Source organism: Channa argus, chromosome 20 (assembly GCF_033026475.1).
Source record: "Channa argus isolate prfri chromosome 20, Channa argus male v1.0, whole genome shotgun sequence".
Classification (NCBI taxonomy): Eukaryota; Metazoa; Chordata; class Actinopteri; order Anabantiformes; family Channidae; genus Channa; species Channa argus.
In genome coordinates, this window is record NC_090216.1 from 6,177,412 (window position 1) to 6,195,802 (window position 18,391).

An 18,391-nucleotide genomic window follows, 5' to 3' on the forward strand; every position below is an offset into this window, starting at 1 on the left:
ATACCCAGAGGTTTGATCAAGACAGGAGAATGTACAAAAACAACAAAAGCATTAACACCCAACGTGAGTGACTGTAACTGCTATTGTGTTGTCTGCCGTGCTCATCAGAGGTGTCTCATCTGCTTCTGGAGGATGGGGGACAAGGAATTCTGGGGTTTACAAGCTGGAAGAATTCACTACAATCAAGTTCTTAATTAAAAACACCACACCCACCTCCTGCTTCACGCTTTACTCATTTCACTCCATCCCCCCTCCCATCTTCCAGGAGCAGCTCTGCTGATAGGGTTTCACTCTCTCCGAGGCAAAGAGGAGGGCAGGCAGTTCAATACAAACTGTGGGACACAAATCTACCCAGAATTTTCAATCCTCTTCCTCTGACTTCTGAAACTTTCCGGGCTACCTGGGTCTTAGGTAAGACATCCAAAAGCTAAAATTGTGTGACAGCATTGATAAAACCCAAAGGAATCTTTCTCACATGTGCTTTGTTTGTCTGTGGATTTTCACTGATGATCACTTGAGTTGTCAAATAATTCTGTAGCCACTTCAAGTACAAGGTGCCAGCTGTAGTCAGATTCATTTGATTCCTGAGGTCTGCAGGATAAGCCTCTTTATGTAACCCATGGAGGCTTCTCAATGGATAAATAAGGGATTGAAAAGCAGAAGTCACACTAAATGCTCAAGAGTCTGTAAAGCAACCCTACATTATACACAGTGTGATCATTACATTGGCGGCTGACCTACAGTATTGAGGTTTTTCTGGTATACAGTGAATTTTGATACCAATTAAATAAAATCAGACTGACAAAAAGAAACCGGGGGACAGTTTTATTCTTCTTCTACCACTTCTTAACCAAACCAGTCTGGAATGTGGCCTTCTGCAGTGGATGGATGTATATATGTTTGGGAATGTGCTGACTGATGCCCTTCCTCCTCAGCTGTCCCCCTGAGATTTATCTGGAGCTAAAACAGGCTGGTCGTAGGACAGGAGCGTCCCTTCACTCATAGAGGCAGTAACAGGACCCTGGCCCACTGCATGCAGCTCCTGTAGTCGCTACCAGCACTGTCGTTTGCCACCATTTTGCATTTTTTAGAACATGCAAATCCATCATCCACTGACTCACATTAATCACAAGAGAAAAGCTAGTTGAGTGGAAATGTGTGTCTCTGCAGGTGAATTTCTATGTATGTCTTGTGCTGATGACAGCCCCTCTTACTAAACAGCGCTATAGAACATGGGCTCATAAAAATAGCTCACATAGGGCTGAATCCCTGGCTAGGAAATGAGCCTCAATTACAGCGGATGAAAAGCAATTACATTAACAGCCTCCCTGTAGACAGGTCTTCCAGCTTTTTCTCTTGTACAGGGAACCACCTCAAGCTTCATAAAATAGGTATAGAAAAGAATCTAGACATTTTTACCCCATATTTCTTACAACACTGAATCATTGTCAGTTGAATCTGGCTTTGTTTGATTAAAAATAATGGGGAAAAAAGGCTCAAGTCAAGGTGAAAATGGATTTCAACAATATAATCTAAATTAATTAAAAATATAAAACTGAAGATAATTGATTGCATAAATATTCACCCCTGTTTCAAAATTGGAATTTATACAGTGTCTGTTTTCACTGTGACATGAAAAAGTGTTTTTTTGTAAATGACTGTAAAAAAAAAAGTGTAATTGTTTTCAACCTACTGCCAGCTTCTATCTGAGTGGTTGGTCATAAGAGACATTAGCTAACAGTGTAAAATAGTGTCCTCAAGGGTATGCAGGAGCTTTACAGAGTGTTAAATCTTTACTTAATAAGGGAGCCCAGCAAGGTTTTGCTGGTTATTGCCTCTCAGTGTCTTGTTGCTAATGCTGTCCTGCTCTCTGTACACTTGACAGACCAAATACTATTTGCCATATAGTATGAGCTGTGATCATTCATTCATTTTTTAAACAGTTTTAGATTTAAAGCATCATAACCTCCCACAGTATGAGATCAGCTCAAGGTAACTCAATTGAGGGAGAAAGCACATTTAAAGACAAAGTGATTTATTGAAAATTAAATGAAAATAAATAGGACACAGCATAAAAGCAGTAAAAGCACAAGCAAATGCAATTATGTTGTCATTTTATAGCGGAACTCAGTTAATCTGGCACCATTTTGTTGGTTAAGATGATGAAAATGTAACACAGGCTGATGTATTTAGTGGTGCTCGTTTTAATTACATTTTTTAGCTTGGGGTTGCAGTGAAGCTGGCTCTGGGTTTGGACAATGACTTACACATAATAAATTATGAGAGGTAACCATTATGTCTGCTCACTTGTATCCATTTATCTATGTATAGACACTTGGGGGCTGTACAAGAAGCTGTAAACCCACAAATCACCCAAAACATGCAACAAAACATACAAATACGTTGTACAAATTAATACATTTTTGTAATGATAATGCTGAGGTTAATAATTTATTTTTGGCACAAAAACAGGGACATTTGCAGTTGTAGTAAATTGTGGTTGAAATTTAACACTTAGTAAAGGTAAGGGAACACACAGCAGCCTGCATACCCACAGTCAAACCGGGCAAATTTTCAGGTCCCTCAAGGAAGACAATTTGGGAAAACGGCAACTTACATTTGCACATTTTGCCATTCATTGCACCACGGCCACAGACAAAAGTAAAGCCTTTTTTAGTTTGACTGGATACTGTGTATTTGGACAGTCGGTAAACTACCTGTTGCTGTCATACATCAACCGACAGTGCAAGTGGCACGTTTCTGGACACCAGAAACAATAGAAAAAAAATTAGAAGAGAAGAAAAAAAAACAAAGGTGGTTGGTTTATGGGGACCTAACAGGCTTTTTTGCATTGGGGCCCCCCAGAGTTTAGTGCCAGGGTATTAAACAATTCTTAGCTGGATGGAGTTTCATCAATGGCAAAGTCCTGATCACCTTTTGATGATGGAGTTAAAAGCCACCAAGTCACCATTTGTCTTTTTTGACCTATAGCCATGTCGTTCGCAACTCCTGCCCCATCTAACAAGAGGAAGGCCAACAAGATCATCATTGACTTTTCCAACATCAGCCAGAATGGTAAAACACAGACACACTCACATACATTACCACGCAAAATGTTGCTTGTCATCTCTTTCTTCAAAGATCTTTCCTTTATCTTCCATGTGTTTTCATTGTCCCGCCCAGTAAATGTCAACTCTGAAACATTCTGGTGTCTCTCTGGTGTCTGCTTGTTGCACACTCACACTGTGTGAAAATTGATCTGCATGGATGCATGTAGTTGTATGACACACAGAGACTTGCTCCAATATCTAACATGCATGTGCCAACTCCTGGAGTGTTGAGGGTTATCATCAAATTGCAGAACAGCTACAAATGGGGAGGAAAGACAAACTACCAGTTGCTGATTCTGTTCCCACTGTATTTATTGGAGACTGTGTGTGTGTAGCAACTGAACTTGAACCAATGCAACTTGTAAAAATGTGGCAAATAGGTCACGCTTTCAATCCACTACTGCAAAATGGAATTTGCATTGCTATGTGAAAACATCTTTCAGCAGTGAAGTGGTTATTGCTGAGGCGCATATACATCCTCCAATTCTTTCCTCACTTTATAATTCAACTTTCGTCTTTGTTTAGCTAAATTGGTGGTGGGTGCCCATAAATACTTCAATTCATTTTTCAAGAAACCACTTTATGGGCACCAGACACTTGCTGTGGGAAAAGACCCATCCGTGTATTTATGCATTTCCCTGTGCCAGACTCACCAGTGGGTCCATCTGTTCAAACTCTTGCTGTGCAGCTGAACATTGTTCAAACTCACAGAATGTTATTTTTAATTATAGAGGAGATCCCAGAGTTTCCAATAACTAAATGACTTTTAGAGAAATAACATCCCTAAAATTAAATGTTCCATTTAATTAGATGGTGTAGCCATATAACACCATCTGTGGTGGAAAGTAACTAATTCAAAAATGATATATTTCAAGGTATTTATATACCTCATCATCATATATCATGTACGTTTTTCTATGTTCTGATATTGTATGTGTTTATTCTACTACATTCAGATAGAAAAAATGTAGCTCTATTAAACTAAGTCTATGAGTTGGTTAAAGGCTACGGCTGAACTAGCTCCAGTGCAAATCTAGGGTAGTAAAAAAAAATTTACCAATCAACACCCACAAAAGCATCGTTCTGCATAAAGAGAAACAATACTTCACTGTATGTGCTTTTATCGGTAATAAAAATTTTAGTATTTCACCACTTCTACCACTTCAGAAAACTTCATTTTCAAAATACATTTCCAAAAAACATATAATGGCAAATTAGAAAATATTTCAAAACTGTTTGGAAATTTTTGGACTTTCTACTGATATCTAGTTTTTACTTATTACCTGTTTTCTGATCAGGCCTTCTGTAAACTGACCATGCGCAGTGTCGGTGCACATGCTTTTGTTTGTCATTTAACCATCTGTTAGTGTCTTTCCCTATTTCTGTCCTTTGCTGTTTTCTCTACCAGTCCTTCTGCTGCCACATCTGCAGCCACAGCTGTATCTCTCCACCAGTTCATTTTCAGTCAGCCAGTCATTCAGGAGCTTATCCTGCTTATCCCTTACTTTGCTCCAGTTAATGTCCACCCATCTATCCCTCATCCCTGGCAATGTGTTGCGCTGTTTTGACTATGTCCTATGCCTCTCTCTGTCTCTGTGTTGTCTGTCTGTCCACCCATTGCCTCTGTCAGTATGTTCATTTTCCTCTCAGTCAGCAGTCAGTTCCAGTTTCACATTCTTCTGAATTAACACTAATCAATATTCTCATGGGAGAGTTTGCTCCACACACACACACACACATACACACACTTAACACACACCCACTTGCACAAATCTGATTTATGAGCTACTGCTAACAGCTCTCTGCAGCATTGCAATGCCAACTCCCAGCTTTATAGATGTGTTCGTGTAAGTGTGTGTGTGGGTTTATGGCTGGACTCCAGGTGTTATGAGTGATATCAGAGTGTATGTGGTGAAAGAGAAGAGTGTTTTATGAAGAGCTCTGTGGAGCAGTAAAATCCATCAGATCTCTCCATCACTGATAGAAGAGAGAGGAGAGAGGGATAGAGAGAGGGAGTGGACTATTATAAGGTGTCATTCTAGAAAACCTGCTGTGACATTCCCTAGTGCCCTTTTCGTTCATATTGCTTTGGCCTAGTAACCTCTATAACTCCCCTGGTTCCACACATTCACATTACCTAACACCACAAAAAAGGTTTCAACTGTAATTCATCAGATCAACTATAGTATGGAGCTAGAGGATAAGAATACAGCTTTTAATATAAAGTACAGAGTGGAAGGTAAATCCACCTTTTAATTTAGCAGATGGCTTTGGTTGACAAGCGACAGTGCAGCTCAGAGCATGCTCCTCTGCCAATGCCTTGCAATCACCTCAGTCTCTTACTTTAATAATAAAAATGCTTAAAAATGCTTAGTTTGTACACTGGTGGATCATCCATTGATACACAAAGTAGGTTTACTTTCTTCAGTTAGGTTTTTGTGGTAAAGTGTTTCTTAGGTTTACACAACACTTAAATAATGTGACATTTTAGGAATTTTCTCAAAAAAAATTTCTAAACAACTAAAGTGGAAAAAGTAAGTTTTTAGGTTGTGTAATTGCAACTGGATTATGTTTTCCGTTATCAATAAAATGTTTGCAGGCAAAACATTATTGTCATCACTGAGCAGATATAAAGGTTGTACATACATGTTTCAATCTGTCCTCAGTGTTCCCCTGGCAGTACGCAGCTAGTGCTGTGTGTCGTGCTCAAGGACACACCTGGTGCATGAGCTGGGATTTGATCCGTGATAGGTCAGCAGCCTATCTCTCTCCCCATTGAGCCACCAGGCTGACCTCAAACAATATGGTGGCCAGGGATTTGAATCCAGTGTTTCCCACATGAAACCACAACTATCCAGCTATAGTTATTATAATTTTTATGATTGGGTTGTAGAAAAAGAATGTGCTCTGGTTTAATAGATCCAGTTATTATGTTCCCATCAAAAATAAAATTATGTTTGCAGTTTAGTTGCATAATATGTGGTAGACACGGTTGGCGAGGTGGACACAGTCAGGCCAGCTAATAGTGTCCTGGCAGTAGTGTTGTAATCGGTACGAAAGTGCTATTAGGGATCTCATCTAATTATCTGCATGACATTAATTCCCCCAAATATTGAATATTATTGACAAAGCAACTATAGCTCAGTTGGTGGAGCAGTTAGTCCATAAACTACATGGTCAGTGACTCAACTCCTGTTCCTCCTGGCTTTAAGTGTCCCTGGGCAAGACACTGAACCCCCACAAGTTGTCCCTAGTGTCTGCTGCTTAGTTGTAAATTGCTTTGGATAAAAGCTAAATGACTGTAATTGTAATTGTAATTTGCAGAAAAACGTTTGCACATTCAAAAATTTCCACCAAACTTAATTCAAATTTTGCAAATGCATTTTGCAAAGTAATTAGGTGTAGGACTCAAATAAAATCACACCTTGTTAGAGAAGGAAATATTAATGTATGCAACGGTTGCATCAGTCCATAAGTTTAATATGTACAGCAGATTGCCTGCTGCCTTCATTAGATCCGGAACATTGCTCAAACCAGGGAATTCTAAGTTTATCTCTGCATAAACCCACCTACATGTACAATTTCATTGTCAAGTTTGTCCTCTTCTTCTTCCTTCCTGTCAGATGATGAGTCAGATCATGAGACTGCAGAACTCGACCTGGGCACCAAGATCAAAACGCCCAAGGACGTGATGCTGGAGGAGCTTTCCCTGCTGAAGAACAAGGGCTCCAAGATGTTCAAGCTGAGACAGCAGAGAGTTGAGAGGTTCATTGTGACCAACGAGAACCTGGTGAGGGGGAAAAAGGGACTGGGAGAGCATTGGTTGTGTGTGTGTGTGTGTGTGTGTGTGTGTGTGTCTGTGTGTGTGTGTACTTATAACCATCACTTTTGTTTCCAGGAGAACCTTCAGAACCTACTCATGTCCCCTCCCCCTGTTCCACCAAAGCCAGAGATGCCAAAAGAAAAAGGTAGGGTCACAGATGTGCTTTTCACATTTCCTGCCTAAGTATTTAAAATGTCTTCTTTTTTTTAAGATCTCTCTTTCTTTCCCCCTCTATCTGTGTCAGTGGTGGAAGAGACAGTGAATGAGGAAGTGGAGAAGGAGATCAGGAGGAAGGAGTATGTACGGACTTACGTATCACCATGGGAACGGGCTATGAAGGGCAATGAGGACCTGATAGCCACCATGAAGGCCTGCATGCCAGGACCCATCCAGGAACACCCAGAAGTTCCTCAGTATAAGAGCTTCAACAGGTACAGAAACAACAAGAATCCCAAGATTTGAACGACTACGTTTCCTTGTAGCTAGAAACTGTATAGAGATAGTAAGACTGTGAAGTGTCTCAAAATATATATGAAATCTTGCAATGTCCATATTTAAACTAATCCTTTAAATAGACCATGTGACATTTACTTATTTGGTCTGACAAACAATGTAAAATTGCAAGATGTTCAATTTACAATTATACAAAACAGAGAAAAGCCGCAAATCCTCCTATTTGAGGAATAAACAAGAAGTTTGGCAATTTTTGTTTATTGAAAGACAAACAGTTAATGACAGGCAAAATGTAAAAACAAATTTGCTGAGATAACTGTACAGATTTGAAAGTTCCTTTCGATACAAATGTGACTTTAGTTGGGAAACTACTGAAACTCCCTCCTCTCACACTTTTCCGATGAGGACATTTCTGTAACTCGCTCCAATTGACCAGATGTGTGGAAGTGGGAAAGTAAGTGGGGCTTGAACTTTTGACTTAAGCGGTGGTAAGTAACTAAGTACATTTCCTAAGTACATTTTAAGGGACCTGTACTTAGTGAATTTACAATTTAGGTTACTTTTAGTCAAGTAGATTTAATTATTAATAGTTAATATAATCAAATACTGTGTAATGCAGACTCACTTATTATTAAGGATTAATAAAAATAACTGTCAGTACATAAAGTGGTTAAAATCATTTACCAGCTGCTGTTTTGGTTCCACTCCAAGTCTCTACAGAAACTATACTATTATAGAGACTATTTGGTTGAAACAGAAAATCCTCATATTTTTCACCTATGAAACTTTGTTAGATAAATCTCGAATAGAATTTCATATTTCACGCGTTCAAAATACACTATTTATTTGGAGGATTATTTATTGAACTTGGAGAGTATTTTTTTGAGGCACATACTTACATTTTTATTCAAGTATTAAGTTTGTGTTCTTCTGCCTCATCGGTCTATCAAATTGTCTTTACCAAACAACTGTTATTTGTGGTATTGGTCTTTACAGTACAATCAAGTGCAAACTGTGAATCCTAATAATTATGCCACATTTTAAACACTTTGTCTTAGCTCTGTGTGATGAGGGGGTTTTTCATTCAGACCAGCTAAAACACTTTTGTTCAGATGACTATTTTTGTGCAAACTAATTTCTTTTAAATACACAGTACTGAAACCTTTAGCACTAAAATGCCATAAAGTTGGGTGACTTAAAATAGGCTGGTTTCTTATTAAAGCCCGATGCAGCAGAGATATGTTGTTCTTTAAGTCATAGTATGGACCAGGCTGAAAGAGCCCCAGTTCGTACACTTCCCACAAGGCCTCAATAATTTCCCTGTATAATCTTTGCCTGGTAATTGCTCTTATCGAACTCCAGTTAGTCGGCCAAGGTTTGCATTCAGTTTGTAGTCTTAATGTGGTGTGACGAATTTTCTCTGGTCTGATATTATAAAACTGTTTGTATAGGCTGTGTAGTACGTCCTTGTCTGGTAAACTGACTCTGACATGTAAATCCATGAAGGACTTCCTTATTAAAACAGTACTTCATTATTCATTATTGGGAGGACAAGCTGGTTTCTCTTTATATGAACACTTATAGCAGAAACCAATGGAACCCAGTACTAATTTCACCTCCAGAGAAACCCGGGGAACATATTGTACATGTGGGGGGTGGTATGATAGAAAAATGGTTCAACAGTGACGTTAACACTGTGTGAACTTACAATAAAGTATTGGATTGTTCAGAAAACATTGGTCTAATTTAACCCTAGATAGCATAACTATAGTGATAGAGCTATACTTGCAACATCTGTCTCAGCGGCTTTCTTGCAACCCACATCGCTATGACAACTGGCAGTTTGCGGTTTCATCAGCAGCAGCAAAAGGAGGCTTTCAACCTGCTGTGTTTCCATGGGTTTACTCAGCAGGGATACTGTACCACATCACTGACATTAGATAATATACTAATAAACTTACTGCACCACTGAGACAACATTTCACCCCTGATGTAATTATCTTAATCTTACATGAACCCTACATCTCTGTCCGTTATAATAGTGTTAATGGCCGTTATGGGCCCGTGTAAGAGCAGCTGTATCCTATACTAATAGGTCTGAATAAGCAATAAACAACCAGCCATAAATGGATTATAGGACAATGGGTCCCTGGACAAAGATATGGTAAAGGGGCTCCCACCACTCATACTGAGGACTGGAAGACTTGAGCAACATTTTGCAGAGGAAACAGAGCTCTCTCTCTCCTTAGCACACAATAACCCAGAAATGTAGTTTGTAGTAAATGTGTGTGTTTGTTGTTATTTTGTATCTCTTTGAATTTGGTAATTGGCTTTTTGTGGACAGCTCCCTACTTTTCCCCTCTTCCCCCCCCCCAGGATGGCATTGCCCTTTGGCGGCTTCGACAAGGCATCCAAGGTGTTGACCTTTGAGCTCCCAGAGGTCAATACTGCCACCGAGGATCCAGAGACTCTGCCAAACCTGCAGGCCGACATCCGCTCACGCCCCTCCTTCAACCGCACGCCTATTGGATGGGTCTGCAGTGAGGATAACTCACACATGGACCTGGACAACATCCCTTTCGACGGAGAGACTGATGATCTGTGAACACTTGTGTAGACACCAGCACTCTTAAGAGTATAGCGTGAAGCTTGTTAAGTACATACACTGCAAATCATTGGGTCAGACCATACAACCTCACATGAGTGTGTAACAGGGGATCATGATTTACGTGACATACAATAACACCACAAGCTGCTGAAGCTCCCGTGAACACATGCTGAAATGTACTTTTAAATGCATTGAAATACAAGAAACAAAAAATGATTTAAAAGGGACTTAATGGAAAAGGTATCAAAGTATCTCCCGTGGTCTCGTGTGTGATTCCTAACCTTTCATCCATATAAACACTAAGATTTTGCATACTGTGAGCAAAAGCGAGACCTGTCTGAATAGACAAGCACTCTGCACTCTTAAAACCATGTATTTATGCAATAAAGTTCCAATTTACAGAACGTCTGTCGTCCTTTCACTTTTCCACAGCTTCTGTTAGTCCTGGAGAACTGTCACTTTAACAGAGTAGGGGTTTGATAGCTCCCCCCATGTTCAACCATCTGCTATAGTACAACCAAACTTTCATGCACAGTCACACGATGACACCTAAGTAGTGCTGCGTGATATAGCCTACAATATTACAATATTTTAGACTGTATCGTGACACAATATATAACTTAATATTTTCTATTATATTTACTAGTGGATTCCAACTAACTCAAATTTAGCAAACAGTACTTTTTAAAACAAAGTAATTAACAGCTCTTGAATGAAAACAATGATTTCTTCATACTGAAGCTGCAGTATCTGACAGCTGAGTCTTCAAACATTACTACTGCAAACGCTCAGATTATTATTTTATTTTAATTATTTTTGTTATGCCGCAAACAGCATAAGAAAATAATTCACCATAAGTTTCAGTTTATGAGTTTAAGTGTTTAAAAATATAGATTTTAGACTTTTTTATAGACTTTCTCAGTCTCTCTGACTTTCTGTCCGCTCTTCTGTCTCCTCCTCCTTCATTCACTCTCAAATATAAAACACCTCAGTTTTAAAAATCTGACATTGCATCAAGTGGTAATGTTACTCAAACATGCAGTATTCACAGAGATTAGGTCAGTTGTGAGGCTTTTTTTTAACCTGTTACCCCTGGTTTGTCTTTAATGGTCTAATCAGCCATTATATATGTATCCCGGTCAGAAAGTCTGTGGGTTCAGTCTGTGGGTTAGTTTTGTTTGGGTTAGTTCTAGCTGGGTTTGTTTAGAGATAATTTTGTTATATTCAGTTGAGTCCAATTTGGTTGTGTTGACCCCTTTTAGGGGCCCAATAGTTTTTGATTTGTTTTCATATTGAGGTAAATAAAAACCCTTATTCGTTAAAAATCGCCAATTTCCTTTTGCCTGCTTGCTCTGTTCCACACAGTGTCACGTTGAACATTTAAACCAATGCTAAGAAAAAAGTCTTTAGACTTAAGGGCTCATAACTAATTACACTGTGATGTTTGACATGTTCTTTTCAATTAATTTGTATCTTTCCTCGGAACTCTCCCCTCCATGACAGCGGTCCCTTCACTGTTTACAATTTGTTAGTGTAGTATGAAAGGTGTGCTTGTCTTAAATCTTGTGGTACATGAGTGGGAGGCAGATTTATAGTGGCCGTGTGTTAACAGGACAGGTCCTGAAATGAGGATGTGAGGTTGCAAAAAAAAAAAAAAAAAGGCTCTCTCATAATGTGTAGAGCAGACTGAGAGCAGGATTTCAAAGCCATTTGTACTTGATGTTTGCGATACAGTAATACAACATCCCATAGCGAACGAGTCACAATGCGATCGAGTAACTTTGATACCGTCACCTCTTCACCCAAGCCATTTGAGAAAATACACCCAATGATGAAGGGTCTGGAAAAAACTACTGTATGATGAAACGGCTACTCAAATAGGCAGATTACACATGTCCTTATGTTTATAAGACAGAAACAATGTTGAAAATAAATAATTTAATTTATCTTTCTTTCATTGGGGATTTTAATTGAAGTTCATTTGAGCCTTAGTGTTATAGCTATAGAAAGGGGTGTACTGTTAGATGTCAGTCAAATGTTTGGGTAAACAGCCCCCTGTTGCCGTGAAATGGGAAGAAAATAAACCGAAGAAAAAATCAAGATGGTTGGGTTGAGCCCACCCTTCCCCAAAGTCTAGTCTAGGATCTTCACTGGTTATAGGATGCGCTGGTGGTTGAATAATTTAAGACAACACCAATTAAAATTTGGAATAATATTAATACCAAATAAAATGGACATAGTTGTTTCCTTATTTTAGATGTGTCTTCATATTGATCTTATAGTGGTATAAAACATCTCAATTGGTGCTTAGCATCAAAGCCAACAAGCATATTTTCCAAAATGTTAATCCATTAATTTAAGCGCCTAATTTTTGGCCCTTTTGAAACTACTCTCTCTCACAATCACAATGTTATAGAAAAACCTAAAGGGACAAAAAATACAAAACACACACAACTTCACTGCCAAAGTAAAAGGTGTCCCCATGACCTCTCACCTCAAGCTTCTGGCAGTGACTGTAAATTGATGCTGGCACTTCTCCAGTGACAGTAAATAAATAGATGTCCTCTGCATACAAATGTGGGCAATGTAGAAGTTGCAGTGTTCATTCTCTTTCCTGGATGCATCGTTTGTTTGTTTTTGTTTTTTTGTTAATTCTTGGCTTTGAACATTACAATAGGACCTTTTATACTCATTCACTGTTCATTTCTCTGCTGCTGCCATTACGCTCTGCTGTATTTTTAAAAATCCTTAATACAAAAAAACAAAAAACAAAACAAACAAAAAAAAAAAACAAAACCTTGATGTGCTGGCATTTATGTGTCCATTTCTCGTTTTATCACTGCCCTGTGTGGAAAATTAGGAGACATGCCATCAAAATTACACAGAGCTCAAAGAAAACTTTTCTTCTTCTACAGTACAATAACTGAATACATATCCACCACAGTATGGATGACGAGATAAGTGGAGGTTTGTGACAGTGAGCAGAAAAGAACAGGAGTGTATGTGCGCGACCAGGTAAAGCTACGCCGTCAGCCACCGGATGACATCACCGTCATCCCTCTTCCGCCTCGTGCCCAGGAGGCGGCGGCACCGGGCTGAGCAACCCGGCCGATTAAACCGCTACGTCACACACACTTGCAAGCAGAGAAATTGATGATGGCTCGGTATCGCGAGAGCGGCGTGCCGCGACCGCAGCGCTGGATGGTGCTGGTGGGGGCTGGATCTGCCCACTGCTCAGCCCGTCTCCTGTTAAATCACACGGTAGGACACGCGATCGGACGGAGACTGGCGGCGACAGCACTTGGGTGAGTAGAAAGCTCCACTCTACGCGCTGCATGGGCTTCTTTACTGTGAGAGGGAACCGCGAGGGGGACGCGCATGTGGCTGCACCGGACAGAATCAGTAGGTGTGCGCGAAACGCGTCCCTTTCTCTGTGTGTGTATGTTTATGAAGGGCAGTCAGCGTGTCGACCAGATGTGCTCCAGATGTGTTCTCATGACAGTCTCTGAAGACGGCTGTCATCTTTTCCATCATCATCACCACCATCATGATCATCATCATCTCTACTATTTTCACCATAACTCGAGCCACGTTCATTCCTCGTGCTGCTTTCCCACTTTCTATTAATTGTGTGTCCGTTTTATCATCTTATCAGGTGACCTGTGTCTGTAGTTCCCCTAGTCCCCTTCGTGCTGTATGTAGTAGATCGCAGCATCCTCCCCCTCAAGTTCATCCCGGCTGCATCACAGTCCGGGTTAGTTTGACAGTTACAGGTGTTATTATTGTTCGTCCACACAGGTGCATGCCACTACTGTGCGCATGGATCCCGTCTCGTTCTACGTGGTTCGAACTCTTGCGGGGCGGTGCGGTGTTTGGCGGACTGTTTACACCGGGTGCACTTGTTGACGGATGCCCGAGGCTCTGCAGTGTTTTACCGGGGCGGATTCACGCTCCGCTGCTGTCGCTCCCGGAGGTCGGTATTGATTTAACGTTGCGATTTCGATCCACGTGATTGATGCCTCCGGCCCCTTTACTGCCAGCCAATACAATGCCGTCACATTTGCGACGGTGACACAGCCCTCTGCTGCGTGCCTCACGCGCGCGCACACACGTGAGAAACTAAAGTGGCCATCTCCTTATTTTCCCAGCCGACATTATTCAGCAGCAGTGTACACTTTCCTTCTGCATACATTGCTTTGACGCCTGATTTCTGATTCTGGTCCTACTGTAGATGCGCACATTAGCCATTAACCTCAGTGTAACCTTAACCCAAAACAAGCCTGACCTCTCCAGAAGGGAGATAAACGGGTCGTCCCCACAACATGTTGAATACACCAGACACACTCAGCTTCAGCAGCTCTCCTCCCCCCTGTGAACTGAGCCGAAATGCAGCCTTGACATTTAAGTTGGGCTTATCGTCATAGTTAGGTTTGCAGATGAAACCCTCGGGGAAGACAGTTTCTCTGCTTTGTGGTTCTGGTTTATGAATATGTGCATTAATGAATCCTGATATCTCATGTTCTCAGTCCAGGATTAACATTTGACTCCTGTGTATAAGTAGTAATGAGGACCTGGAAGTACTCTCATTAGTCAAAGTAGTTTGTTCTTAGCCTGGTGTCCCTCTTTGGGGTATTTGGGGTATTTGTTCCACCAGTTATACAGTGGACAGTGGGACAGCTTCACATGTTACCAGTTTGAAGACTGCATTACTCAGGATTAGGTCTTGAACCTATTTTTTAAGTTAGTAAATTGTCCAGAATCCAAACACCCACCATATCATCCTGCATGCACCTCAAAACATTCATAAAAAACAAACAAACAAAAAAACAACAACTCTGCTCTTTAATGGTTTAAATCTTTAAATCTGGTAATGTGGGACTGATCCTGTCTGGCAGTTTGACATGTCAGTCAAAGCTTCCTTATACTCCGCTGCTCAGGTTGTGTTCACATGTAAGAGATTATACAAATGCTGTATGACGAAGAGCATGATGAAGATGATGAACACGGGCTGGAGGAAACGCTTATGCCGTATGTCTGCTTTGACCTTTACCGTCCCTTAAAGTGCTGATTCTTTTCCCTCTTAACTGCATGCATTTAACATGTCCCACTTAATCCTTTCCTTCTCTCTCCTTTCCAAAAGCCCCGTTCTCCTCTTTTCACTACTCATTTGCTTTAACCTTTTATTCTCTCTTGTTTTCTCATCTCCTCTTCTTTTTTACTTTCTCATGCTTTCCTCCGTACTTCTCTGCTGTGCTTTCCTTTCTCATCTAATCTCATGATCTCTTCCTGATCTTTCCCTCTTCTCTTCTCCTTTCCTCTTTGTGCATTTCCTTTCACCACTCCTTTCTTTTTCTTACTCTTCCTTCATTTCCTGCTTTTTATTCTTCTTCCTTTTTTGCCCCCTTTTCCCCTTTCCTTTTCCTCCTATTCCTCTCCTTACCTTTCCACTGACCTCTTTTTTTCTCATTCATTTTCCTTTTAGATGTATTATATTTCCTGATTTCTCACCTTTTACTTTCCTCTGCTTTCCTCTTGTTCTAACCTAAACTATGAAAACATCACGATTCCCAGCATGCACTGAAAATAAGGATTGTTATGTAATATTTCCACTAATAAGATTGGGGGTGCACATGTGCCACGGTGGTAATGGGCTGCATGTATAGTAGGTTAAAGTATACATGCAATAAATTTTGTGTTTGCACACAGTGTTAGCAGCGAAATGACCTTCAAGCTTGCAAAGATAACATTGCGTATGTTCTTGCTGTATGTTCATAAGCACATGCAAAATGCCCACACATAAGATTTAAAGTGGGAATTAGGGGGAGAAAGAGAAGCTCAGAGGGGAGGATGAACTCTGGGCTCTCCCTATTGTCAACTCGGGCTATTTGAAGTTACACATAACCCAGTTACAGGGAAACCACTGAGTGTGTGTGTATGAACACACACATGGATGTGAAAGTGAAGTTTTTTGGAAATGCAAGCAGACAGAGATGAATGGGGTTGGAAGTGAAGAGAGTGAATGAGAATAGAAAATAGAGGTCAGTGGAAGACAGTGAGAGACCGCGAACAAGAATGAATGGGAGAGAGAGGAAAGTGCAGCCAAAAGAAAAAGAAAAAGGCAGAGCACCGTTTGTGAAAGAGTACAAAAATCACGACTTCTTTCTTGTATCGGGATACATAAATATACTTATTGCCTTCATGTTTGCCTCAGTGGGAGGGAGACAGTGTGAGAGACAGTTTATTGTTTCTGGGGACAATATCAGCTCTTTGTTCAGCTTGCTTGACACTGGTGTTACTGTCACCGTACCACAATACCCCACAGCAGAGAGAAGGAGAGAGACAAACGGTGACAGTAAATTCCAATACAGTGAAATTTACAGCATTTTCAGTTTAACTGAGGTCACATTTTCCATCCATCTACCTTCATCTGTAACTGCTTATCCAGTTCAGGGTCGCAGGGCACTGAAGCCTATCCCAGCTGTCATCGGGCGAGAGGCGAAGTACAACCTGGACAGGTCGCCAGTCTGTCTCAGGGCCAACACAGAGAGACGTACACAGACGGACAACCATTCGCGCTCACATTAACACCTAGGGGCAATTTAGAGTCGCCATTTAACCTAACATGCATGTCTTTGGACTGTGGGAAGGAACTGGAGCAGCGGACCTTCTAGCTGGAATTTTAAAAAATTGAAATGCATTTGTTTCAGCTGAATGCAATAAACAGAATCATAAAATGGACAAAACTGCATCATCAGCAAAAAACGAGACTGGGCAATGTCCTGATTCTTTTATATTACTGTCAATAACTTGTGGACATAGTGGCTCTAAAGATGAAAAAAAAATGTGACCTCTTGGGAAGGTTACATTTTAGATGACGTAGGAAATATTAGATGATTTAGCAAATAATAGTAGCAGTAGTACACTGTAAAAAGTAGTTCAGGGGACGTGTTACTGCCACTTAATGATATGCGTGTTTCCAAGATATAAACACTAATTTTCAGGTTCAAATACACTTTATAATTTAAAAACTTACTTTCATGAGCTGTATTGAAATAATAATGTTGGTAATTACAGAAACTTAAACTTAATTTTGTGTCATGTAAACTCAAGTTTCTGCATTCATCAATGTAAAATGCAATTTAAGTCATGGTTACATAATCAAATGGACTTGACAACTCAATTTTATTCTATGTTGAGTGCTAGATTTTAAGTCCCCTCCTCTGTCCACTTAAGACAAAACAAGTAGAGACCGCCTGTTATAGGACCTGCTACCTACATGGCACTGGGACATAAAAGACATTTTCAAGGTAAGAATAATTTGCTTTACAATTAATTTCTATTTGGAATGTCTTATAGCCTATAGATCTAGTGGACTGATGGATAAAGGCCAAACTTGATAGACTCTGTTTACATACTACACATTGGGCTGGTTGTATTTAGCCATGTAAACTGACCATCGTTGCCTGGTGTCAGTGGATAAGATTAATAAAGTGCCCTTTGTTGTTTTAAAGTTAACTGCATTTGAGGCGTCAAAGTTTGTTTAAAATTTGCTGGGGTTCACATAGATTGCTATCTTTTCAAATTTAGACTGCAGCTGTTGACTAAGTAGCATTTTGAACTAGGATAATGTGGATACAGATGTCCCTCTAAATCTCTAGCTTGTTTGTCCAGTGTTGCTTTTATGTCTACAAAACCTGCTGCAGAACATGGTATGAATATTGTAGTGGTGTTTAGGATTTGTTTTTGATTTATTGTGCTGTGATTCAACATTTTCTGACCCCTTTTTAAATGTTGTTTTTCCTTAGCACAATATAATTGAAATACGCCAAGAGGTAGCCATGCACTGCCTTATCGTTTCCAATGGAGAGAGGAAGACCTTTTCAAGGAGTAAGTAATGTAAGTTAATACAAGATCTAGCAAAAAATAAATCCACATTGAAGCACACACAGTGCTTTCTGCACTCCATTCTTTCAAATACTCCTATCGGCCCCCTTTTTAACTGATTTATTGTATCATAGACATCAAGACTTAACAAACAAACTAAAAACAATTGTAAAAGAAAATGCAATGATAAGGTACTAGGCTGGGCAGATAATACTAACAAATAAACTGTCTGAAAACTCATGAGTAATTATCCATGTCATTTTCTTTAACGAGCTAACGTCATTTTTTTTCTTTTACAAGGACATAGAAGTGTTTGAAGCAAAACTTGGCATGCGAGCGATTGCCATCATCAGTGACCAGCCCACTACAGGATATGACCACAAGACAGCAACCACTGTGGTTTAGGAAACTTCTGGATGAATTTGATATCCCAAGGTGCTGTGATTTGCTGAAGATATACGCTGAAGCTGAGCTATGCCAAGGAACCTAAATACACTTTTGAAGTGTTTTTCA

The 18,391-nt window shown here is 40.1% G+C and overlaps 2 protein-coding genes across 6 annotated transcripts in view; both read left to right on the forward strand.

Moving 5' to 3' along the window:
• The first annotated feature begins 210 nt into the window (after positions 1 to 210).
• Positions 211 to 10,413, forward strand: myoz1b (myozenin 1b). The gene is made up of 6 exons (XM_067489372.1): positions 211 to 411; positions 2,992 to 3,075; positions 6,734 to 6,900; positions 7,009 to 7,078; positions 7,178 to 7,364; positions 9,763 to 10,413. Exons 2-6 carry the CDS (start codon positions 2,994 to 2,996, stop codon positions 9,989 to 9,991), a joined length of 735 nt encoding a protein of 244 aa, XP_067345473.1. The 5' UTR covers positions 211 to 411; positions 2,992 to 2,993; the 3' UTR covers positions 9,992 to 10,413.
• A 2,734-nt stretch (positions 10,414 to 13,147) lies between these two features.
• Positions 13,148 to 18,391, forward strand: part of usp54b (ubiquitin specific peptidase 54b) — a 49,750-nt gene continuing 44,506 nt past the window's right edge. For 3 of the 5 annotated variants that reach the window (XR_010911841.1, XM_067488073.1, XM_067488078.1), the window contains exon 1: positions 13,240 to 13,396. The gene's annotated coding sequence lies outside the window, so the exon portion shown is untranslated. Of the gene's footprint in view, positions 13,401 to 18,391 lie in introns of all 5 variants that reach the window. The other 2 variants (XM_067488075.1, XM_067488076.1) reach the window with 2 other exon arrangements.